General features: G+C 39.8%; 1 protein-coding gene across 7 annotated transcripts; it reads right to left on the minus strand.

The window, feature by feature from the left end:
• Nucleotides 1-548: 548 nt before the first annotated feature.
• Nucleotides 549-23,745, minus strand: prom1b (prominin 1 b). Of its 7 annotated transcripts, XM_071503839.1 has the most exons (30): nucleotides 23,014-23,745; nucleotides 14,973-15,034; nucleotides 14,497-14,523; nucleotides 14,172-14,377; nucleotides 12,329-12,449; nucleotides 12,151-12,214; nucleotides 11,919-12,008; nucleotides 11,564-11,587; nucleotides 11,021-11,238; nucleotides 10,832-10,906; nucleotides 10,281-10,344; nucleotides 10,089-10,097; nucleotides 9,772-9,931; nucleotides 9,266-9,418; nucleotides 8,366-8,489; nucleotides 8,069-8,172; nucleotides 7,782-7,866; nucleotides 7,505-7,651; nucleotides 6,882-6,953; nucleotides 6,649-6,741; nucleotides 6,233-6,250; nucleotides 5,989-6,042; nucleotides 5,788-5,868; nucleotides 5,357-5,425; nucleotides 4,803-4,892; nucleotides 3,492-3,607; nucleotides 2,877-2,942; nucleotides 2,572-2,670; nucleotides 1,996-2,030; nucleotides 1,281-1,881 (listed from the first exon to the last, which is right to left on the minus strand). In XM_071503839.1, the coding sequence occupies exons 1-28, from the start codon at nucleotides 23,282-23,284 to the stop codon at nucleotides 2,601-2,603; spliced, it is 2,733 nt and encodes a 910-aa protein (XP_071359940.1). In that variant the 5' UTR covers nucleotides 23,285-23,745; the 3' UTR covers nucleotides 1,281-1,881; nucleotides 1,996-2,030; nucleotides 2,572-2,600. The 7 variants fall into 7 exon arrangements, with proteins under 7 accessions (XP_071359946.1, XP_071359940.1, XP_071359942.1 ...); XM_071503841.1 differs by lacking the exon at nucleotides 2,877-2,942 and having other exon boundaries at nucleotides 23,014-23,744; XM_071503843.1 differs by lacking the exons at nucleotides 1,281-1,881; nucleotides 1,996-2,030 and adding an exon at nucleotides 3,189-3,278 and having other exon boundaries at nucleotides 2,608-2,670.
• Nucleotides 23,746-24,801: the final 1,056 nt, after the last annotated feature.

Below are 24,801 nucleotides of genomic sequence, written 5' to 3' on the forward strand. Positions count from 1 at the left end.
TGAGTACAAAGTCACACATACAGTTTGTGTACAAATGCACACATGCCCTCAGTACATTCAGGAAGTTTTATTTTTATAGCCATCGAAAAGAGTAAGTTCCCCTGTAAGAGACCCAGGAAAAGCAAAGTAAATATGTGAAGAGAGTGTGTGTATGTTGCCTGGAACAGATGTTCTCCCAAATTAAATAAGTGTGGTCATCTGCCGATAGGTTGCAACAGTGTCACGCCACCTCAACCGCTGCCGAGCCCCCCCCCCCACTACTCCCTACAAACCTGTCTACCCCCCCAAAACAGACTGCTGTGTGTGCATGTGTTCAACCCTGTAAATGTTACATGAATGTTCACTGGTGCACCGTGTTTTGGCAGAGGGGCTCCTTTTTCATTTATACCTGTGGCTCAGAGATTATGTAAAGTTTCAATCGTAGGTGGTTTCAATGAGAAAAAGTTTCCTGAATATTTTTGTTTTGGTGTGTGTGTCAGTGTGTGAGTCAGACAACAGTGGTTCATGAATCCTGTGTTTATGGAAGAAAAACAAAGCAGACACTTGGATGGATGGAAGTTTTTATTCACAGGTTTGCACCCTCACCACAAACTCCAGATTGATTTCGTGTGTGTGTGTTTGTGTGTGTTTGTGTGTGCTTTTCCATTTGATCTCTGACAGAGACACAGAGGCTTCTGGGAGTTTTATTTCTCAAACCACAGGATGGCAAAGAAAAAACAAAACAAAAAACAAAACCTCTGACAACACAAGCAACTAAGCCCTCACTAATGGTCTGGCGAGAAGTGCCTAAGACACAATATTTTGTTTGTTAGCTGTCTTAAAACCTTGTTAGGGTAATATGTATGTAGCTTATGTGTGTGTTGAACAGCTTGAAACACTTTGCCTCTTGCAGTAGAATGAACCAGGATCAACTCTGGATTAATCTCTTCATGTCTCAAAGATTTGAATACTGAGCCACTTTCCTCAGCCAGGGTTTGAAGGAATGGTTTGACATTTTGTGAAATACGCTTTTTCGCCAAGAGTTAGCTGAGAAGATTACCAGCAATTATATGTGTGTATGCTGAATATGAAGTTACAGCCTAGAGACTGTTAGCTTAGCTTTGCACAGAGACTGGAGACAGGGGGAAACAGCTGACCTGGCTCTGTTTCAAGGTCACAAAATCAGCCTGAATCCCACTAAACAACACTTTCTATCTTGTTTCTTTAATACAAACATACATAAATCAAAACCAGTAAAACTACAAATTGCCATGCTAACGGCATAGCTCTATGGCTGTTCATCTCCTTCCTTTTTTTTTTTTTTTTAACTTTGTCTTTATGCTAAGCTAAGCTAACAGGCTGCTAGTATTTAACATACAGATGTAAGAGTGGCATCCTCTCATCAAACTCTTGGAAACAAAGCAGAGAAGTATATTTGTCAAAATGTAAAACTATTTCTTGAACAGCCACCTGGTCAATAGACAAAATGATGCAAGCTATATTAGAAATATTCACCAAGCAAAGAAAAGAAAAAAAAAGAGAAAACAACTACTCCTACAAAAAAACTACGTACAGGTTATAAAACAAACATTAACAAAAATATAAAACTTTCAAAAGTTTTGAAAGCGTAAAAAATTTACACTCGTGTCACCAAGTTAAAACTGATGATGTAAATACAAATTCATTCTCTATATGTAAAACTAACTACGCAGGAAAATGTTCTGACATCTGATAAAGTACAGCATGAAGCACTAGTGGGACTGCTGTCGTGCTGCTGACTGGACGCTGGTGTCTATAAGATAAATTACAGTTGGCTGGTCTTTGTCAAATGGCTTGAAGGGGTAATGATGTCCTTGCAAGTGTTACAAGATCAGAGTAGGAAAGATGGAAAGTCCAGTGATCCTGTAAAAGAGAGAGGCCATATCAGAAATAACCTGTGCTCTATCCTACAGTGAATTTTCTTTTTTACTATTCCTGAGTGATAATGAGAAAAAGAATAAACATAAGAAAATTTACCATAAGGAAAGGCTCAGTTCCAGTTCTCTTGTCCACTGCAGAAAAAGAGAAAATAAGATCAGCTCTGTGTTAATCAGCAGCTTCATTTTCCTGCATGCTTAAGACCTACAGTCTTCCATACTTCTAGAAAAGTGCGTGTGTTAGTTTGACTCAAAGGCAAATAAAAACTGAGTTGTATGAAACCCCTTTTGAACTTTAAGACCAACACCGCTTATATTCTATCCTTTAACATTAATCAAAATAGAGCAAACACAAATTCCAGATGTAAATAAATCCATGCTTCATTTGCAAGATGATTGTTGAACCATTACCAAAGAAAAATGCTCAAATCTTGGAGATGGATACTGGGCCTTGAGCTTACATCATGCTCATCATGACTAATTTCTCCTTGATGAGTCCAGCTGTTGGAATCAGCATTGGCAGTTAAAAGAAACAACCATGGTGACGGATGAAGGTTGAAGAAGAGGAATGGATGAAACATGGATGGAGCGATGATTGAATGCTTGGTGGTTGTGAGATGGTTACCTCAGTTAGAAGCGGATTAGTGGATGGTTATATGTAACTAATAATCAATACCTCGTCAACAGGGAGAGTATTCCTGTGGGTCACCAGTCGGAGAAGCTTGGAGGAGCAGAGGCTCGTGGGAACCGAGTCAGGGTGTCGTTATAGGGGGAGCTACATCACGTACACACACACGCACAGATCCAAACACATGCATACATACACGTGAGGGGTCCTTTATAAATGTAATGTTTGTATTTAAATCTCATGTAGCACATTCAGTTCTGTCTGGAGACTGTTAACCATACGGACAAAAATATCCCACCACCAATTAATACCTCAGCATGCAAGCAAGCAGATCTGGTGGGCACAACTCGTACCTGACCACAGAGAGGTTTCCATGGAAATCGCACACTTGTTCACCGTGATTACCTGTTTTACCCAGACTGCAACACAAGAGCGAGGGAGGACAGGTGAGAAAGAGAATGGGAAGACTCTGGTGAAAGCAACAAGGAATAGTGGGATCCTCAGAGAGCATCACTCTCGATGGAAATAAAGTCGATAGCGAGAAAGTGATCTGAGGGAAGACGACGAAACAAGGATCCATGCAAAGAGACACAAGGTCATGCTCATGATTTCTGATGAAAAGAGTGAGAAGAAAAAGGGAGATCCAGAGCTGAAGTACCCCATACCGAAAAAAAGAGTGGGCATGTGGAAGAGGACGAAAGGACGCACCAAGAGCAGACAAACATCAAAGTGCAACAAGCCATGGGTAAGAGGATCTGGAGAGAGCGGAAATAACATGACGGAAAAATATGAGAAGAATCAAAAGTCATGAAATGGAATTAATGAAAGGGGGAAAGAGAGAAGAGAAGGATTCATTAATTAGTTTTGATCTACAACAGAGAAGATTTGAAGAGCTAAGGAGTAAAACTAAGGAATGGCCTGTCTTTGGCTACATGTCCGAAATGTGCACGTGTGCTGTCTGAACTCACTCTTCAAAGACGTCCTCTGTGTCCATCCTTCTGTAGTACTTGGCCAGTTTGACAGAGAAGATGATACTGGGGATCAGAAGGATGCAGCAGCCTCCCAGACCAAACCAGAATGTGTTCTGAAAAACACATTTACCCGTAATTTTTCACATTTCTATACAGTTCACCTAGGAAATCAACTTACTTCTTTAAAACAGATATCTCCTGCTAAATTGATTATTACATGAAGCAAAAATGATCAATTTTAAAGATTTGCTCTAATATTGTGAATCACTGTACATTGAATATATTTTAATTTCATTCAGACAAAACAAGCCATTTGAAGGGTTAACCTTTGGCATTTCTTATTATTTTCTAAGATTATATAGACTAAACTAGGTCTGGAATTAACAATTATTTTATTATCAATTTATCTTATTTTACATGTCTATTAGTTGTTTTGACTATAAAATGTAAGAAAAGAGTAAATAAATAAATACATAATCACTTTCCAGTGCTGTGGCATATTCAAATTGTTTGTTTTGTCCAATCAACAGACTCCTAAACCCAAAGAGTTTAAGATCACAAAGAAATCATATTTGACGAGCTGGAAGCAGCAAATGTTTAGAATCTTTGCTTAAGAAATAATAATTATTGACTCTCAGAATAGTTTCCGATTAAGTTTCATTTGATTGACTAATGGATTAATTGACAAATCATTTCAGCTGTAGACTAAGTAGTTAATCAGAAAAAATACTGTGAAGCTGTAGCCCTACAGAATTTTCCTGCTACATTTCATACAGAGACAAGCACACAAGAGCACACAAGACATGTACACATTGGGAGGCACAAATAGTATAAAATGTGAAAACATAAAAATACAAACACATATAGCACTGCTGGAGCTGCTGGAGCCCTGATATAAAAATTCTTGTTTATATTGCTCACAGTCTGTGGCTTGTTTGGGCTCTCATTAAATCCTCACAAACTCACATGCATAGCTGATAAGTAAACATTAAACTTTACAATTCCTCTGGGCGGCAGGTAAAAACAGTGAAGAATCTATGTGAAGGTAAGTCCTGAGGCCCTGCCTCAAAACAGACTCATCACAGTGTGTGTGAGCGAGACTTGAGGACAAACTGTTCTCATACATGTGGTCACAAAATCAAGAGCTCCCTCTAAACGTCAAAGAGCCATTTATATTTTTGGCTGAAATTCTGACACATGTAGGGAACATGTATGATACATACGGCTGTGAAATGAATCGATACACTTCAGCAGCCTGCCTGCCAATCACACACACACACACACACACACACAGATAACCACTCTTACCACTGAATCGACTATGAAGCTGCAGGCTACGATCTCCATGCTGTCCACCATGTTACTGATGGGTTTACACTGGGCCACCTCTCCAGTCAGCTGCAGGGAAAAATACACACACATATATAACATTAAGACCCACTACACAGATTACAGTGTCAGTGTGAATGACATCAAATGTGAAACCAGACCTGCCAAGCATTAACATTTCAACACAACATCTCACTTCCTGCTGGCTGATCTCCGGATCTCTCATCAACCTTCTCATCACTGAAGTTAAACTAAAGTGGCTTCTTAAAAAGCTCCTGTAATTTACTGCAGTCTAAAAAATCTAAATCTAAATAGATAAAATCTAAACTTCTCTGAATTAAGCTCAGTGAATGAATCATCTTATTAGAATGGGCAGTTGTGTTGTTCGTTCAATGAGATGAACTAAATCCACCTCTTGATGAAAGCTGTTCCGTTGATTTTCAAAGTGCAAACTTTTCCTGTACTGACACTGTCTCAGCTGAAAATTGACCCATGACCTTAAAAAAGCCAGAGAAAATTGGGAGAATACTCACAGAGTTTTTAACCCAGTCTGTGTACTGTTTGAAGTAGCCCACCAAGTTCTGTATGTAGCCCTTTGTTTCCTATGAACCAACAGAGGAAAAGAAATTAGGGAATGTGACTGTGGTGTTAGTATGATTAGGGTTAAAGAGAAGGGCCACAGTTGTTCACATTTGTCTTAAAACAATATTCTGGTTCCCTTATTAACACCGAAATACATTTTTCCTTTAGATATTTACCAAGTACATTATTTAATTACAATAGTGGAACTAAACTTTTATGAGACTCTCATATTCTTATGTCACTGCATCTTTACAATGCACAAACATGTCATTCATTTGTACATGATTTAAAAAAGGCTTAAAAACACTGTTAACGTGCAAAACTATTATCAGGTCAAATGTGCACAGTTATACAAAGCTGACAAAGCATTTTAGTTGTGTACCTGCTTCACCACATGGGAGGCATTATGAGTGATGAGGTACTCTGCTGCATCAATGGCACTCAGGATATTAGTGACCTTGACCTGAGAGAGAGAAAAAAATCATTTGAACTGGATGTGCATGTGTATCAGTTACACATATTATCATGTTTAGTATGCCATTATGTATTATCAGCACTGTTTTTGTTTGTTGTGTGTTCTCACCGGCAGGTCGCTGGACGTCCTCTGCAGTTGTTTGATACTCTGGCTCAAGGTACTCTGTGGGAGAAGACAAAAATACAGACTGTTAAACGAAAACAAACCAAACAAATTCACGCTCAAATGTCTCAGTATTTATTTACAAATACTCTGCCACGTCACGCCACTGCTGTCACAACATGAACAACGTTGCTACGGCAAACACACACAGAAAACACTGTCACTGTGTGGTGCATCAACGGCGGCTTACCCGCGCTCTGACATATTTCTGTCACCATTTTAGAAAAAGAAGAGAAAAAAGAAGGAACATTGAGAGGACGAGCAAACAAAGACACTTTTATAACCGTTACGTCTTTTACCTCTTATAGTGACTGTTTGGACTATTTTTATACTTTGATGAATTTTTCAATGTAATTCATGTGATTTTTGTGACATTTTACAGTTATTTTTCATGCAGGAATTTTTGAATACAGGATACTGATGCATAAAATTGTTCCTGCTATTATGTCTTCTTCAAGACAAACTGTATGTTCATTTACTTTGTCAGTAGATCAAAAAAGTGTATTTGGAGATGAGAGTGTGTATATTTGTTTGTGAGTAGTGTAGGTGTTTAATTGTGTGTGATATTGGTATAGTTTGTGTTCGTGTTGCGGGAGAGTTGATTACCATTGCTTGCTCCAAGGGCACCACCTGATCTCTGTGAATCTGTCTGATGCTGCTGGCGTGTCCCTTCAGGGCGTTCTCCAGAGCACCACGGGGCTATAAACAAACAAACGCAAACATTAAGAATTGAGGATACGTGACTTTGTGCAGATGCTCATTCAGTTGTTACAAAACTTACAGCACAATCTTTGGGTTTATTGAGTAATGGATGATAGTACAGTAATGATGAGACTTACCAGTTGGTCAGCCTGAGCCTCCAGGTCAGTAGAGAAAGACAGGAGATCCACGAGGGCGACTCCCTTATTTACCTAAAACACAACATCTATTCATGAAGCAGGATTCACATCCTTAAATTGAACATCGTATAGTTTTAAATACATTTTCTGCTTAGCTTTGCTCAGGTTTCAGTCTGGATTAGATGTAGTTATTTAAGTTCTGGTTTTGTTGGAAGTTTAATGATAAAAGTTAAGATATGGTGGATTGTGTTCTTTAGAAGCTGATACTTATTTAATGGTATTTTTTGCTTTAGGTTTACTTTAAATTTACTACAATTACCCTGACATTGAGTACTGACAGATACATACACAAACCACCTTGTTGAGGCTTCACACAAAAACACACACTTGTTTTTGTCACTGATGAGGACATTGTACAGATTTAGATTCATTTTCTGGAAGTTTCTCCTGACATTACCTTAAGTATAATTCCAATTTTAACCCAATCCTCAAACCAAGTCCTACCCTTTACATAAATGGTTAACATAGTGGGAGCCAGATTTTGTCTCCACATGGGGCAGAGTCCCCTCAGTGTGTGACTTTAGTCCCCGTGAACACGATACAAGTGCACACACACAGATTACCTCAGCCAGGTATGCCTGATAGTCAATCTGTCCAATTCCAGAGTTGGCAAAGTCGATGAGGCTGTCTCTGCCGGCCTGCTCCAGCAGTGTGATGTCCTGCAGATCGACCTGCACGCTGTCAAACACTTTGGCCAAATCCTTGTTGTACTGTGGCAAAACACACAAGCAGAGAGATGCCAGGAAACATGATGATGGGGAATGTCACACAACAAACCAGAAGACAAAACGGGGAAATTGTAGTGCCCTGAACCACTCTGCCACCCGGCCGCCCACTTACCACAGTTCTGTTGAGGAAGGAGTTGATGTTGAACATGGTCTCCAGCTGCAGAGCGTGATACAGACCGTTGTTCTCATAGCAGTCCCTGCAAGACAAATACAGCATGACAACACTTTGAATCTCCTTGTGTTCAGTAAGCGTAATAGCAGACCTCAGTATTTTCATAACAAATATAAATAAATATAAAAATCTATTTGAACCGATCAGCTCCTTTAAAAAAATCAGTTAAAATAAAACACAGTTAAGGCTTATGTACAGTAAGTGTGCATCAGCTGGTGGCATGTTACCTGTACATGCTTCCCAAAGTCAAGTCAATGTTCGGATTCTGGAATAGCATCCCAGGAAGGAAGTTCTTCTTGGCAGGATGAACCAGGAATGGTGTGTCTATAATCTACACACACACACACACATACACACACACACACACACACACACACATATTCATCAGCACAGAGCTGCAATGTTGTCTGTTATGCAATACTGTCCTACTCAGATAAAACTCTCTCCAAGATAAACACAGAGAGAGGCAGAGAGGAGAGTGAAAATAAGACAATTCAGGAAGGAAGAGAGTTTGTATTCAGTACCTTGAAAAGCTGTCGGTTAGCCAAGGGTTCACACATCAGCTTCTCCACGTTGCCACCAACAACAAACAAGGTGGTCACAATGCCCATCAGCACCCAGGCAAAGATAAAAGAGAAGCCCACCCCTCTGAAAGAGCACGAGAAGCATGGGAGACTTATTCACACAGAAACATCAGTCATCTTATCCCTGTTTCCTGCCTCCCATTATCTATTACAACACTTTTAACTTCAGCTTGAATAAACAACATTCAAGCTGCAAAAGTTCACTTTCCTGTTACTGCTGAGCTAAAAAAGTACCTGCTAAAGATACATTTTTACAAGCAAACTGCACCATTCCTCAGCTACAGAAATGGTAAACTGTGGGACATGAGGGTGCATATAACTGAAATTTTGCCACATCATTTCATTTCATTTATTTAGACCTTCCTATGAATAGCCTACAATGAGTCAGTAACAAGACTACTACATGTCAGGTGATGTCATTGATGTATGAATGTTAATGTTAATGTTAATATTAATAATAACACATGTTAATCTACTTTTTGTGAATTTAAATTAGCTTCTGATAGCTAAAATAAAGTTTTACCAAACAATTCAAATGCTAAAGTTAATGTTTCTGTAAGTTACTAGTTGGATTTTGACACTGTTTTTTTTCTTTTTTTTTCTTTTTTATAAAAAGACATATTTAACCATCTCTCATCCCCTTTGGATTTGACACACTTCTTCTCAATCTTTGTCACTAACAGTCTTACATTTCCTCATTATTATTTTAATGTGTATATGTTTGCTACTCAGCAGATGTTTTGTCTTGTCATAGCAGGAAAAACACTGGTGTATCTAACAAAAATGTCCACCATGAGAAAGATCCTCTCTGGCCATTTAGTTGCACTGTTGTCAACATACGCCATTAGCAGGTTGCCGCCAGTGTTTGAAAGGCATCCTCGGGTTGTAGGTGAAGCTTGTTTGTCGTAGCCACAGGTGCCACATAGCAGTCCGAGGATGTTGAAGGCCAGGACCAAGACGACCATGCAAAGCACTGCCACACAGCCGATCCACCTGCAACACACACACACACACACACAAAGTGTCATTTGTGAGGACACTGGATGTTTACTGTAACCATAATCTTGTCATATTGTAACCTTCAACCTGGTCTAGGGTAACTGCAGATTCAGTTATGTTCATCACTACAAGCACCTTTCACGCTGTCACGCTGTTTTGGTCATTTCATACATTGTTATTATTTTAAAATATTGATAATAGCTGCTATAAGCCCTAACACCAACTCTTAAGTAAAAGAGTAAATAGTTAATGGTGTGAGAGCTGAATTCTGGCCCCCAAATGTGACAGATTTTCGTTCCCACAATCTGATTAAGATGTGTACACAGGAAAGAAATGCATGCACAAACCTGTAGAAATCCATTTGGTCAATCTGGGGGTAAAAGGACTCAATGTTCTTCTGTCCTTGATTGAGGAAAATTGTGAAATTGGCCAGAGAGGCTTCCACTGGGAACATCTTGGAGAAGCTGTTGATCTCTGTGCCAATCTTATCCAGCATGCCTTTCACTCCTACACACATACAAACAAAAAGACAAATAAAGAAAGGGACACAGTTTTATGCATTTTCTCCTATATTAGCTAGATGGTGTCACTTCAGAGATGACAAAATTGAGAAAGTGGAGGGGGGGTTCTAACAGAAAGTGAAAAGGGACAAAACAGGACTCACGAGGAAGAGCTGTGGTTTCATCATCCACAAGTATGCAGGAGAAGATGAGAGAAAAAAGAAAATAAAAGTGAAGATACTGCAGTCATGCTTAATCTCATCTCATTTGTAAAGAGCAGGAGGAAAAAAAGCTTGACTTGTTCTAGGTAAACTAAATAAACATATACACTATACTGTTTATACACATTTATGTACCTGAGACAATGTTTTTAGTTTGCTCTTTAACCAGTTTGGGTGTGTCATTAAAGGATGAGTAACCCTGGAAGTGGAAAGAAAGAGAGAAATGATGATTAAGAAAAAGATATATATGTTTTTGAACAGGGATATGTTTAGGATGAAGGTGGAGGGTGAAAGAGAGGCTCCATTTACACCTGGTATTAACATGGGATTTGTAATTGGATACATTATTTGGATCCACAGGCCTCTGCTTTTACATCTGCTATCAATAAATGCTTCTGCCCACATCGTGACTCTGAGGTCAATATGCAAATTACTTAGGTGGAGCTGCCTTGTCAACAACAATAGCTGTGTCCCAGGTCAAGGAAAGCCTTTACAGCTGTAGGAGATCTGATTACTGAGAGCTGATCTGATTACATTCTGATTCCATTGTGTTCTGCATACGTTTACCGTTACCATTAGCATATGTTTTTACTTATCCAGGTTACTTATCCAGATATAGATTGCATTCTAGTGCCAGATGCCAACTGGGTGACCAGGAGCATGTCAAACAGGAGACAGAGACTGACCTTTTGTACAATGTTGCTGAGATCTGTTCTCAGGACTGTATTGACATTGGCCAAGGCTTGACTGACATCTGGAAGCTTAAAGGTAGAAAGGTGGGAAGATGAGTACATTTGGAGACACTGCTGCAAACTAAAATGCTTATTTTCATTCATTTTTTAGGTTGTGACACTCAATCTGTAGTTCCTCGGTACCCTTGAGAAGTCTGCGTTGATTCCCAGCTGGGACAGCGTGGATCGGATGGTGTTGCAGGTGTGAGACACGGCTCCGTTTGTGCAGGCAGGGTCGGACAGGGTGTTGGACAGAGAGGCCCGCTCTCCCGACAGACTGGCCTGAAGTTTCCCGGTCCCCTCCTGAAGAACCTCCAAGGAGGAGCTGACGTTCTCCAGAGCCTCTTTGGTTTCCCGCATGGCTGGAAACAACAGAGGAAGGATGTAGCTGAAAATTTAGCAATTTTTCAACTTTCAACTCAGAGATGAGCAACTCTTAAACTTTTGCCAAAATAATCCATAACAGTGTGTTTTTTTTTATGTGTATACACCACAGAACTATCAATAGTATTACAATAACACTGATTACACTGACCACGGATCAATAACCCACAGAAGAAAACCACAGCAAAAGACTGTTTACAAGAGGAAACAACGGTTCAGGATCAGCATTTGTTACTAACACTTAGAATCCACAAACACAAAGCCACAACACTGCACCACTGAATCCACACCAGCTCTGATTACCTTTGATGGCATTCTCAACTTTTGCTTTTGGTAAAAGGAAATTTAAGGGGATAGGAGTGGGAAAAGAAAGTTAAAAAATGGTGATAAACCCACAAGAAAGGACGCTGCATGTAAAAGACAATCATTAACAACTGTGAAGCAACAATTAACAGTTTTGCTCGAACTGTTCAGAAGTTCCAAAAATGGTTCCTGATGATTCAAGGGACTTATCCTTGAATTTTGAAATAAATAAAAATCTATCAGAATAAGAAACCGGAGACAATGTTTTAGCTTATGAACCTCCATATTGCATTGTCAAGCTACTGTATGCCTCAGCTGTGTGAGCTCAACAGACGGTCATAGTGAAAGCTGTTACCTCCTGCCATGCGCAGGGCAGTGTCCAGTGATGGAACCACCTCTTTCTCCAACTGACTGTGGATCCTCCCACCCAGCAACGGCCCAATGTCTGTCAGGAGACACAGACAGATCCGAGGGTTTTATGACAACACTACAGCTATACACTGCTTTGTAAGCACAGGGAGCCACAGGCAAACAAAGTCGGAGACATTAGACAAATACTGTACGTAAACAGCCTGGGCTCAACTTACTGTCGAGGTCTGACAGGACTTTGTTCTTTGCTGTGGTGTACTGGGCTGTCAGGTATTCAATTTGCTGCACCAGAAACCACAGTAAAATTAGAGCAGTAGTAAAATCAAAATGACACATGAATGTGTATGTGTTTTTGTTTTATTATGTATATGTGTGTGTGTGAGTACGTGTGCATACCGCAGGTGTGTTGTTAGCAAATGTCCTCAGGTCTCTCATGTTGGTATTGATGAACCGGCGAGTGCTCTTGATCTGGGTGCTGACATTATGGTTCGCAGCATAGGCAATAAGTACTCCCAAACTGAAACACACACACACACACACACACACACACACACACAGGCAGGATCACTAAAGTGTTAGAATGACCATTATTAACCAGCAGAGGGCAGCATGGCAACATACAGATAGACCTCTGCGGCATGGGTCTCAAAAGTCACTCACTGAGGACTCACCAGTGTGACACAAATACAAATGACTGGCATTTACAGTCAGCTGAAGAAGAGCCACATGTATTTATATGCCTTATCACACTGATATTTTAAAATGCAGATTATGAAAGAAGAAAGTCCTCCAGAGCAACAGCAACAGCTTTCTCTCCCTGTCCATCTCTGCTTGTCCTTCTCAAACGACAGGAGGGCTTGTTTCTGTCCTCAGACCTTCATCAAGTAAAACTGTGATCTTCACATTGAAGAGTTTTTGATCTATGAGCACCTGTCTTTGTTACCAGTTGAGACAGGTGGAGGGATTTCTGAAAGCATGACTGATGTTCAGTGAATGTACACCATATTGGGCAACCTTACTGATATTGATCTGGTTTAAACAAAAGCGTCTACTTCTCACGTCCTTGTAAGCTTTAAATTCTTCTGCCAGTAAACTGCCTCCTCCTGCTAAATTAAATGTTGTTATATACTGTGAGATTCATTTATCACAAAAGCAAATTTAGTGTAGTAGTAATGACAATTCAATGTCCTTCCCCCGGAAAGGGTTGATAACCCTTTTATGTTAATTATTATGATGATATTTTGGCTAAATATTATTCCTACTCTTGAAAAAAATATGGCAAGAATCCTACTGTTGTCTTTTAAGGTATGAACTTTACCTGCCAGATTCCTGAGCTCTTTTACACTGTAAGCCCTTGAGCAAAGATTTGACTTATTGCCTAGAGTTTTTTGTTTTTCAACAACACTGAGCTAAAAAGACAAAAAAAAACACCAGAGGGAGAAACAGAGAAATGCATGAGAAAATAGAAGAGAATCATAATGACAAACGCTGACCTGATGATATCGCCACAGCATCAAATGGCCACAAAGGGCCTCGGAGGTGTGTATATGCGTTTGTGTGTTGGTGTGTGTGTGTTTGTGATGTGAAAGCTCTCATTCAGACCAAGCCAAGTGATATCAGTAACGCCTAACTGTCCTGCACAGTTCAGATCACATTGCTCTGACTGTGCACCTGCCTCCTCCACAGAGCAGGGACAATGCTTGCATGTCCAAGTCTGTGTGTGACTGTCTGTGTGTATGTGTTTGTGTGTACATATGTTGTGATGAGCCCACATATTAACATACATACATGCATAAACAGTGTTTCAAAAAGGTGTGTACTTTTGCTGTTGTAGTTTTATCTTTAGTTGTTCTGGGTGGAAAGGGGATTACTCCAGAGAAGGTAAAAATCTTTGAGGAACTGCTCTCTAATCAAAATATATTGAAATATATAGACAACTGTAGCGACTGACAGCAAAATATCTCACTGCATCTGGAATGGATTTTAGTGTAAGGATGGGTTAAAGTTAAGAGCACATAATGTAAATATAGTATCATGCTTCTTTTTCTGCTGTATATCTGAAAATACAACATGCTGTGATAGAGATTAATGTTTTTCCTTGAGGCCACTGCAGGTACAGTAGACGCGACTGGAGTCACACTTTCTAACAGCTCAAAAGAATCCAGTAACAAACAGTGAGAGCAGAATCGTATCATCAAAGCAATGATGAACACAATGATGATGATAAGCGAAGACTCACATGATGAAGATGGTGGTGGCGATGAGCGAGGCGGTGTAGAAACCTCGCTGACAGTCAGCGTTCTTCCTCTGTCTCTGGTGCATCTCCCCTCCACAGTTCTCACAGCATCGACACACACAGAAACACGTGCCTATGATGGGAGTGAGGACAACGAACGCAATACCGATGGTCCCACATATGAGGAATCCTGCCTCGTAGAAGATCCACTGGAGGGGGACAGGATTCATCGGATCGTTATTTCACTCTACGGCCCTCACAGAGTCATTTTTGCAAGTGAAAATTGTAGTGTGTGCAAACATTTAGAACAGTGTGATGAGGAATTTACCTGTAGTAACAGGACAACGTTTTCTGGCTGTAACCCCACAGCACGTGCGCACCCGTGTTCAAAAACACAAACGCATGTGCACACACACAAACAGTCACACACAAAGCCGCAGCCGGTGGAAAACAGACAAACAAAACAAGGTCAGTGTGACAGCCAAGAGATTACAAGGCAGAGCAATTCCAATTTCTGAAGAGCAACGTGAAGGCAGCATCAAGACATGAAACAGAGTAAAACAAGGAAATTCAATTTAAACAGGGATATGAAAAAAGTCTTTCTGGCATTATGACATAATATGATCACATTGTATTAAGTACATAAATTTGCAAGAACATAATTTTTCAAAGGTGTTAAACTATAGGCTACACTTTAAATATCAATAATATCTTAATTCATTAGTGTTAAGTTGATACAGTATTATCATACTACACTGTACATTCATCTCATTTGTTCATTAATCATACTTAAATCAAACGTACCTTTCTCCATTCCTCTATTTTGATTCCCCCCATGTTTTGCTGAATGACTTTAACAATCAGATCTGAAAAAAAGATTACACAAATTAGTACTAACATACACAAATGTTTCGTTCTGCAGATACAATGCTGCAAAACAATAATAATAAGAATAATAATAATCCATTGTGCACTAGTGTTTCACAGACTGGATGTAGGTGACAAATCAACCAGATTTATAGACAATCAAATAAACTTCCTGTATAACATCTGACAAGCTACGCTGTAATGAAAAATCCATTTATCTATTCACAAGGAGACAACGCAGGTTATGTGGAGTCATTTTTAATCTCTGAGGACAGTATTGCGACTGTATTTTCCTTATATATTTAACAACTGTGTGTCTTTCATAAGTTTGAACAGTGTAGTTTGCCAACGAGTGCTGCAGTTCAGTCCAGCTGTCTATGTGTTTATATAGGTCAGCCACTGCTAAGCCTACCTGGATGGTGACTCACCCACACTGTTACTCAGCAGGTAAACACCCATTCCTTCTCACACACACTCACAAGAGCACTTGCATGCATACACACAAATATTAAGTCATACATGCTATGTATCTGTATAAAAAAGATGTGTCTACAGCTGTGTACAGACAGTTAAGACAATAGTGTTTGTTATTAGTCAGATCTCTTACATGGCACCAAAAGATACAAGAAGTTGCTGAAATGGACATGGGTGATATTGTAATATTGTCTCATAGTAAGTCCTCTCAGATCAGTACAGTAGGTGCCACTGCACATGACAAGCAGATGGAGGCCAGTTTAGCATGCAAATGCTGACACAGCTGTCACACACACACAAACAAATCACACATGCTCAGATATTCAGTATCTGCTTCTACCTTCTGCTGGCACACCTGCTGACCTCAGGTGAGGTGAGAAAGCACATGAAGACACAATGTACTGTGACTAAATCTTTTCTCACATTTAAATGAGGTGAATGAAAGTAATATCAATGTCTCTACTGTTTATAGTAATCTTATATTTATCCTCTCTCTCTTGTCCGACATTTCCTACAGGGCTGTAACTAATGATTATTTGCATTACCGATTCGCCAGTACTTCATTCTCTTGATTTATCAGTTAATCATTTTGCCAATAAATTGTCCTGGTGGCACCTTTCCTTGATTTCTCGAGTATTCACCTTGCAATGATACATGATTAAGAAAAGCAGCAAATCTCCACATTTAAGAGGCTGTAATCAGAGATTTTTTTAACAAATCCTGAAACAAAAATAATGACCAAAATAGTTGCTGATTAATTTTCTGTAGCTTTTTCCCTAAATGATCAATTAATCAACAAATCTTTCAGTTTTAATTTCCTATCAGTATTTACTACTATCTAAACAAAGGAAACTATGCTCACAAAATATTCAAAAATGTCAAGAGAAATACCGGGTGCTCATGAATATGCCGTAGTAAATATCCAGGTAAATGCAAGGTGCTCCTGAAGTTGAAATGTTTAATATAGACAAAGGGAAGATCTTGGGCTTACTTATGCCTTTATGGTGTTAACACAATTTTGTGTTTCTGGTGAGTAAAAGGAAAAGGAAGTGTGATTTTGAGTATCTTTTGTAACCATATGGATAATCCTCTTAATCCTATCTTCTTCTCATGGTGGGAGGTGGCTGCCTTCCTTTTCTTCCATGATTGCACCTGTATGTGACTGTTAATGAAACTGGTTCGACTGGGGAAGATTTCCGACTGTCACATAGGGTGAACGTATCTCTGTTAACTCTGCATCTCTGCAGATGCAGCATATGAACACATCTGATACCACCTGTTGTTGCTCAGCTACTTAGTTAGCATTAGCCACTGAGGGCAGTTAAGCTTAGACAGCTTAGTTCAGTGACCCAGTATAAGAGGTACTGTAGCTACAGCAAACGAAAGGGGGGGGTAAACATCCATCACAATTAGATCTGACAGGACGAACAGACCACTGCCCAACATGAACTTGTGTGTATAGTACAGCAACTGTCAGGGAGAGCAACTGATTGATTTCCTGAAAAATACGGGCTTTCTCTTTAGAAATCATGTTTTTTTTTGTTTGTTCTGAATTGAGTTATTCTGAAATTAGTTATTTGTGATAAAGGAACTTTTCATGAATCACTGATTGTTACTGGGCATTTTGTGTGTGTCTCTTCACTTATTCAAGGGTCTTTAAAAAACAGTCGGACCTAGTCAAACAAAGTGGAGCAACCAGTGGGTTCACAGCTAAAAAAAACACACTCAAAGGGCCATGCAAGCCACTGTGAGATGAAAAACATCAGTAGAAAACCATTAAACACTGCTGCTAGTTAGCTGCTGTGATAAATAAGTCAGATCGTACAACCCTCTTACCATTATGTGTAAATATAGGCCAGCACAATCCTCTACGCTGACCTGCTGTGAGAGATTACTGGATGGTGTAGACTGGAAGGCTTTACGCAACCTGACGACCATCTCTGCTGCTTTTTACATGAAAAGGCCTCAAAAGTAAATTAACACAACACAGAGGGCTGGAACAAACATTTGCATGATTGCATCCAGCCCCTGTCATGGTTATTGTGGGTTTTATTAGTTTAGAGGTGTACTAGCAGACATGTTTGACTTCATGGTGCAGCTACAGAAAAACTTAAAGCTCAACTGTAACTTGAAGTTGACTGCCAAAAAACTTGCTTTTAATAGGATCAATTTTTATGTAGCCACAATGCTGCACTTGAAATTATTGAAGCTTTTTTCAATTGCCATTAGACAAAAGAGAGAGAAAGTATTACACTATGTTGAGTAGTCTCTTCAGCTCCCTGGACAGTGGACAAGCTCAATCAAAGGAAAAATGTTACATTCAATGATTAAAAAAAAAACAAAAAACAGAAAACAGGAAGAGGAGGTGCGACAATGTTGGATTATTCTGCCAAATTTAGTATTTTTAAAGCCCAAAGTGGTGGAACTACTAATATAAAAATTAAAATCAAACATAAATATCTGGAATTTGAGAACTTGCTCTATTTATCTATCATGTTACTCGTGGGGGAGGGGCTGCAGCCTATGAATGGACATCTTCTTGACTGAAATGGATTTGAAAGAAGATTAACACAGTGACAAAGTGAAATTGTGACTCAGACAGTAAAAAGAGCCAAGGTCACTCCTTCTTTGGCACAATTTTTATTACAAGCCACAACGTTAACAGGAGGTGAAGTTGTGGGCTGCAGTTCAAAAGGTGTTAGTATTACGAAATAAGTCTAGTCAGGTTTGCCAAAGCCCCGTTATGTAGCGCTTATGTTACTTTAAATACTAACTGTACAGTATGTTTGACTCAGTATTACACAAGACTCTTAGTACTGTATGTATTTTCATGGCAGCAGAAGCTAAAGAAAGTTACACTGACCACTTTGAGCTGGAACAAAACAACTAAGAGGATTACATGGAATATCTTTATTCCCCTTTTTGTAGTGAACTCTCATACAGGAAGAAATTAGATTTTAGGATCAGTCAGTGGATCATAAGAGAGTTGCCCTGTTTCTGTTAATCAACTAATCAATTAATCAACAAATTCAAGTATATTTATTAGAAGGATAAACTCTTTGAGATGAACCATCTTGTTTTCGAGGGGGTCCCTAACACAAAATACAATGTATAAAGCACAAAAGCACAATTGCACTCACACATACACAGACATAGGCTTTCCCAGGCTTAACCCCTCCCACACCCGCTGATTCCTCTTATTTTCCCAGAGGAAAATAAATAAATAAATAAATAAATAAATGTGCACATACCCATAAAAGCTGGACAGAATTATTTCATGAGATTACATGTACCATCACGATAGTAAAAAAAATAGTAAAACTTATTTTCAAGTCTGTTCATATTTTATGGATGTGTATTCATGCAAACACATGCACATGCAGTATATACACACTAATAATTACAGCTCTACGAGAGTCACCTTTAGTCGTCCAGTCTGCCATCTTAAGTGGACAAACACTGAAAGCTCCTCGCTTTATTTCATTTTTTTCTGGTACACATAAACAGGAGTGCATCAATAGCAGAAGATGAATGTAACAGTGTCTGCAATCTAAGATGGAGAGATACAAGCTTTACAGTAGAGTTTTTAGGGAGAAACTCCACCTTTGCTTTAGCCAGTCAGCCAACTAATTTGTTTCTCTTTAGCGTGATCTGATTTAAGACACTTGCTTCATGACAAACAGCCTGTCTACTTCCAATCACAGTAATTAAGGCAAACAGACAAATACCAGCACTATGACCCACTTTCAGTATGTGTTTATGTGTGTGTGTGTGTGTGTGAGACAATGCCATCTGTAGCAGTGGTAGCAGCACAGAGGTAGCATTGGCCCTGTGGATGCTAATCCTCTAATCTACCCTGTGTGCATCAGAGGGATAAGAAGACCCAGACTCCACACACAGTGAAAGAGCCCAAAATGCCTCTTCACTCTAAATTCAACCTTCACACAGATTTGTAACGAGGGATGAGTGAGTCAGGAGGAGGAGGTCAAGAACCAGTGATGTCCCATGGTACACCAACTCTCTAGTCTTTCATCTGTTGCCAGTCAGATGTAAGCAGCTCTACTGGAACACTGAAACATTCACAACATTAATAAAAATAACAAGGATTTGTGGAGACAGTTTGTGCAACATTACTAAATGATTAATTCTTGTGATTGAACCTCAGAGAATTCACCTGATCTGACAGGATCAATCCATCAGCTGCTTTTCCTCACTCTCCCTCACATCAATTTGCATTTCTCCACCTTAACCTCAACTCAACTGTAGCTATAACCTCAACCAGTGAATTCACCTGGAGGAGCAACCTCTGGAGGACACAAACCATGTCAGTAACCATGGTTGATTTTGTATTTCATTTAACAAATTCTGTTTATGCAGCACTTGAATAGCCTTTTTGTACAGTTTGATGTAGTGTGTTTGTTTTCCAAAGATGCTAGGATATAGGATACTATGATATAAGATACAGAAATATTTATTCCTGGAATATCATTTTTGATCTCATCTGTATCTTTCATCTGTATTAAAAAACAAGGAAAACTGCACTGTACATCATAAATTCAAAGGCACAAAGGTAAATTTTAATTCTGGCATGGAATCTCGATTTTTGTAGAAACTTGTATAGAAATAATCTGTCCACAAGAAATGAAACAAATGTTATAAAACTATTGTTGAGTTTTACTGTAGAAACCTGACCATGCTACATACATAATACAAGCATTACATACTTATCTAACTTTATTTTCACCCTAAATAAGCACAGAATTGTGTGGTATTACTATATGTATGGTGGGGTTCAAATGTCTGAGACCACAGAGTAGTTGCTTTACCTCAGTTTTCAGCCAACCTCAGTTCTCATATCTACAATATGTTCAAAACCAGTTTTTTGTTATTAAGGCTGTGCTGCTCTTCTTCTACTTCTTGTTTTTCATTGTAGAGGATTTCATCAATCTTTATGAAACAGTACTTTTTCTTTTCAACCTAATTCTAGTCATCACCTGCAAATAGATCAACAAAACTATGGGAAACAACATCTAGGACATTAGTACTGTCCTTAACTCACAAACAAAGTATCCCTATGCTTGGGCAACATCTTAATAAAAAGAACTGCTTTGAATGAAACAATTAAAGGTTGCTAATAATTACACAACTTAATATTTTTTTCATTAGGCTACACTAACCTAGTCATATCCAGGAGTTATTACATAACAACCACTTTGAAACTGCAAAATATTTATCTATCAATTATTATTAAAGTACATGTGTCCCACAGAGTAAAAAGAACATGTGACTGTGGGCAAATTTTTTTCCAAATTTGAACAAGTTCTTGGTCTACGCAAACATGATAGTGTAATTAATATGAAACAATAAATTAAGAAATAAACTCAACTTCACAAATCGTTCACAACTATGTATCTTTTTGTCAAAGACTGCATATATGAAGACATTTTATGCAAATCAAACTTTGTCCTCCCATTTCAAAATTAAAAGCATTAGCCTTAGCATAAGTTTCAGCTTTCTAAATGAATACTAATTTCACTCTCTGAGGGCTCTGGAGTAACATGCAGAAATTCTTAAATTCACAGAAATCTCTGAAAGGTTTTTGGATACACAGAGAGATTTGTTTGTACAGAAGATGCTTGTGCCTTTTCCTAATTCATCTACAGTGGGTATTCAAAATGAGAGCTTTTAATAGCTTTGCCTCTGTAGCTGCCACCTAAAAATGGCCTTATCATTTATTTAAGGCTCGGAGGACCTGGCAGTTGACCTGGCAAAATGTGCAACTGACCCTGCCAAACCTTATGTATTAATCAGCTGAATTTGTTCACAGAGTAATAATAGGCTTCAAGGTTTATGTGTGTGTTTGATGTGTGTGAAAAAAAACATGCATGATTCTGTGCACATGTGACATATGATGTGGGAGTGTGCGACATGACACCCAGGTGGTCTCTACCTGTGCATGCGTGTGACAGTGAATCATACTGGAAAGTCCCTGACAGTAACAGCATATGGTCCAGTGGATTAAGGTATTATGCAGTGATGCAGGTGACTGAGAAAGCCTCTTCTAATCGCTGATCTGCTAATTGATTACCCAGCCAGCGGCCCTAACCCTGGGCACCAAAATGGCAGCAACTTAAAACCTTCAATCCTATTGCACTGTGTCATCCTCCAACGTGACCACTCATAGTTGTACATACAGCACACAAACAAACCGCTTTTAGCTGGGTCTAGCTCGATATATCCATCACCGGGTTACTATACTACAGCTGGGGGGACAAGAGAGCAACATTCACTCTTTATGTATTGATCATGCGACGGACCTGATCAACTTTAAATCACTGCAGTAATGTTACAGCATGATCCCAGAGAGGATCACTTATGAGCTATGACAGCTATTGATCCCATTAATCCGCTCATAACAGTGGTTTATGGACTCACTACGCACACGCCATGAGCGCATGAAGTCACTACGTGCACATGATCTTTTATCCTAGAAGGATTTTAACTGAGGGCTGCCACATGGGCAGTGTTTTTTGAAAGACAGTGCCTTAAGTCACCCATGCTATTGTGCAGATTACTCTCAGGAAGGGAATAAAGATACATGTGCAAATAATTCCTGCCACTGTAGCCACTGTAGAGGTTTTGACTTCAACAAAAATTAGTTAAAAGGCCAGAAAATTAATGGTTTTATAAAGCAGAAATATACATTTTTTTTACTCTTCACTCTATCACTTTAATTTTCTTGTTACCCTCTCAGTTTTATCAGTGGATCCCTTGGAAATACCGACAGGTGGGATGTTAGTTTTTCAAACAGACCTATACACCACTGGTCAGCAGTTTCTGCCATCTCAAATATCAAAACTGGTGATGATATCATGCAGCGTTATAATACCACCTCAGTTCAATCCACTGTTTTATCTTAAGTGTAATTCAGCCCAAACTGTGATACAGATCATACATTCTTCCATCCATCTTCTTTATTTCCATGCATTTATAACATAATACTATAATAATTCATCTTGCATAGTAACATGTTTATACTACAACACAGATCCACCCTTACGCAGTCTTTTTTCACTATGAGTAATGTGAAAACATGTATATCATATTTTCTATCTTTTTATTTTATTGTACTATTTATGTATATTCTATTTTACTACAAGTACACTATATATTGAGTATGAGTGGTACACAACTTATCTCTGGAGTCATTTAGTTAAAATAAAGGCTAAAAAAAACAGTACAGTAGTAAAAGTAATTTGCAATAAAGCTGAAATTCAGGTCATTAAATCTGAAGCCAGAAGCACACACACATGTTAAATTAGCATAAACTCCAATTCAATACAATGCATTTGAGTGATGTGCTTATTTATTTAACAATTTATATTCACATCCCATGTATCCCTCATCACTTGAGAGAAATCCTGGGAGGAAGAAACACAACCAGAGCCGAGGGATGGAGAAAAAGAGCGGGGGCTGGGGGAGGGGTTGCCGGCAATAATCTCACCTTTGGGGAAGGAGTTGGGTTGAACAACGTAGAGAAAAGCGTGGACCATGTGGAAGAGGATCCCTATGGCTCCTGGCTCGTAGTAGGCGTGGGTACCATACACCGCCGATGGCACAAACCCAAAATCCAGGGGCTCCACCGGTGGAGGTGACCGCTGTCTCCGTGGGTCCGCCCGGACTTCAGCCGTGACCCCATCCCTCTCATCCGCCTGTTGCTCGCCGCTTGTGGCCCCCCAGCAGAGCAGCAGGACGAGCCACCGTGTCCACAGCATGGCTCAGAAAAGTCCAGTTTTGTCCAAAAACAGAAGAAAACTGATTAAAATGAATTAAAGTCCGAGCCCCCGGTCGTACTTCAGTCCAGCGGGCGATGGAGAGGACACCTGTCCCTCTCGGTGGTTTATCCCCTCAGCTCAGAAACAACCGTCCGGGGCAAAACTTCGACGCTGAACATCCGACGGAGGAGCCTCGAGCAGCGGTTAGCTCCTGGTCTCTCGGTCCGGGCTCGTCGCAGACATCTTCCTGGAGCTGCTCGACGACTCAGCGGACCACCGGCCGAGGATGTGCCTGTTCTCTCAGTGTCCTCACTCTCCCCGGTGTCCTCACTCACCGGTGTCCTCACCGACGGCCCTAATCTCGCGTGCACGAAAAAAAGCCCCAGGACGCTCGTGCACGCTGCCCGGGCGCATCTGTGCCGCGCGGGTACAATCACCTGTCCAGGTCTCTCTCTCTCTCTCTCTCTCTCTCTCTCTCTCTCTCTCTGTATAATGGAAAGGTGGGGGATTCTGATCCCTTACTTTGGCCTAAGTGAAACTATTAATACTGCAATTTGGGGGGGGGGGGGGGGGGGGGGGGGGGGCTCAATTACATACAGCCAATTACATACTCAGTTAACTGTTTATGATGTGAGACATAAGAAAACAATCAAACATTTGGTGCTTTTGCTTGAAAGTAGTCTTCTTGTGTAAGATGAACTTTCCACCACTGCAGTTGACTTTTGAAGCAAATCTCCCAAGACCTCAACAGACCCTTTTCATGGCAGACATTTTTACAATGTCAGAAGAAAAAACACAGGTGTGAGTATTTTTAACACAGGCTGCCTTCACTTTAGGTGAGCCAAAGGGGTCTGGTCTACTTGCAAATATTTAAACAGCTAAGACCATGTATATGTATTTTCTCTGAGAGTGTGTCCCCTCTACTACGCCTGCTCACCTGAGCATGTGTTAAAGTTTCTGTTAACAGGGCAGTTGAACTACAATCGCAGTGGGTCTCTGTGCATGTAAAGCAGGTCATCGACTCTATATTCTTGTCACTGAGCAGCTGACCTTTAGCTCTGAGGTTGATCAGATAAATTTCCAAGGCTAGTGAAATTTTGGCAAACAAAGATGGTTCAAGTTCAGTAAAGGGGAAAACCCAAAGTTCAGTTAAAAAGTAATGTTATCCTGGTTCAGTTGTGTAAGTCTGCAAAAATATCTTTGAAGTTTTTGATGTCTGCCCTCTATTCCAACCTCTCTCACCTCCTCACATGGCTCAGGCACTTTACACAACACTGGTTAAATGTGAATGTGAAATGTGTCTGTATAATCAGGAAAATGCAAGTCATGTATCCAGAGGCAGATCATTTATTGGGATTGGACCTTCAGAAAAAAGCCCCCTCGTGTGTGTGTGTGTGTGTGAATGTCTGTGATGACAGACACCCCCCTTCAAATGCCCATTCAGGGGGAACAGTGGATGGCAGTGTTTGCCCTGTGAACAGAGCCCGAACTGACTCCTTTCACTGAAACACTCGCCA

The sequence above is a fragment of the Trachinotus anak genome, unplaced genomic scaffold (genome assembly GCF_046630095.1).
Source record: "Trachinotus anak isolate AG129_WGS33_773 ecotype Australia unplaced genomic scaffold, CSIRO_AGI_Tana_v1 ptg000019l, whole genome shotgun sequence".
In the NCBI taxonomy this organism is placed as follows: Eukaryota; Metazoa; Chordata; class Actinopteri; order Carangiformes; family Carangidae; genus Trachinotus; species Trachinotus anak.

Coding starts and splice junctions, on each gene's coding strand:
- prom1b (XM_071503839.1), bottom strand. CDS start 23,284: ATGCTGTGGACACGGTGGCTCGTCCTGCTGCTCTGCTGGGGGGCCACA. Junction 5,869..5,988: donor GGACGTCCAGCGACCTGCCG/GTGAGAACACAC, acceptor TCTCTCTCTCAG/GTCAAGGTCACTAATATCCT. Junction 2,943..3,491: donor ACAGAGGACGTCTTTGAAGA/GTGAGTTCAGAC, acceptor CTTGTGTTGCAG/TCTGGGTAAAACAGGTAATC.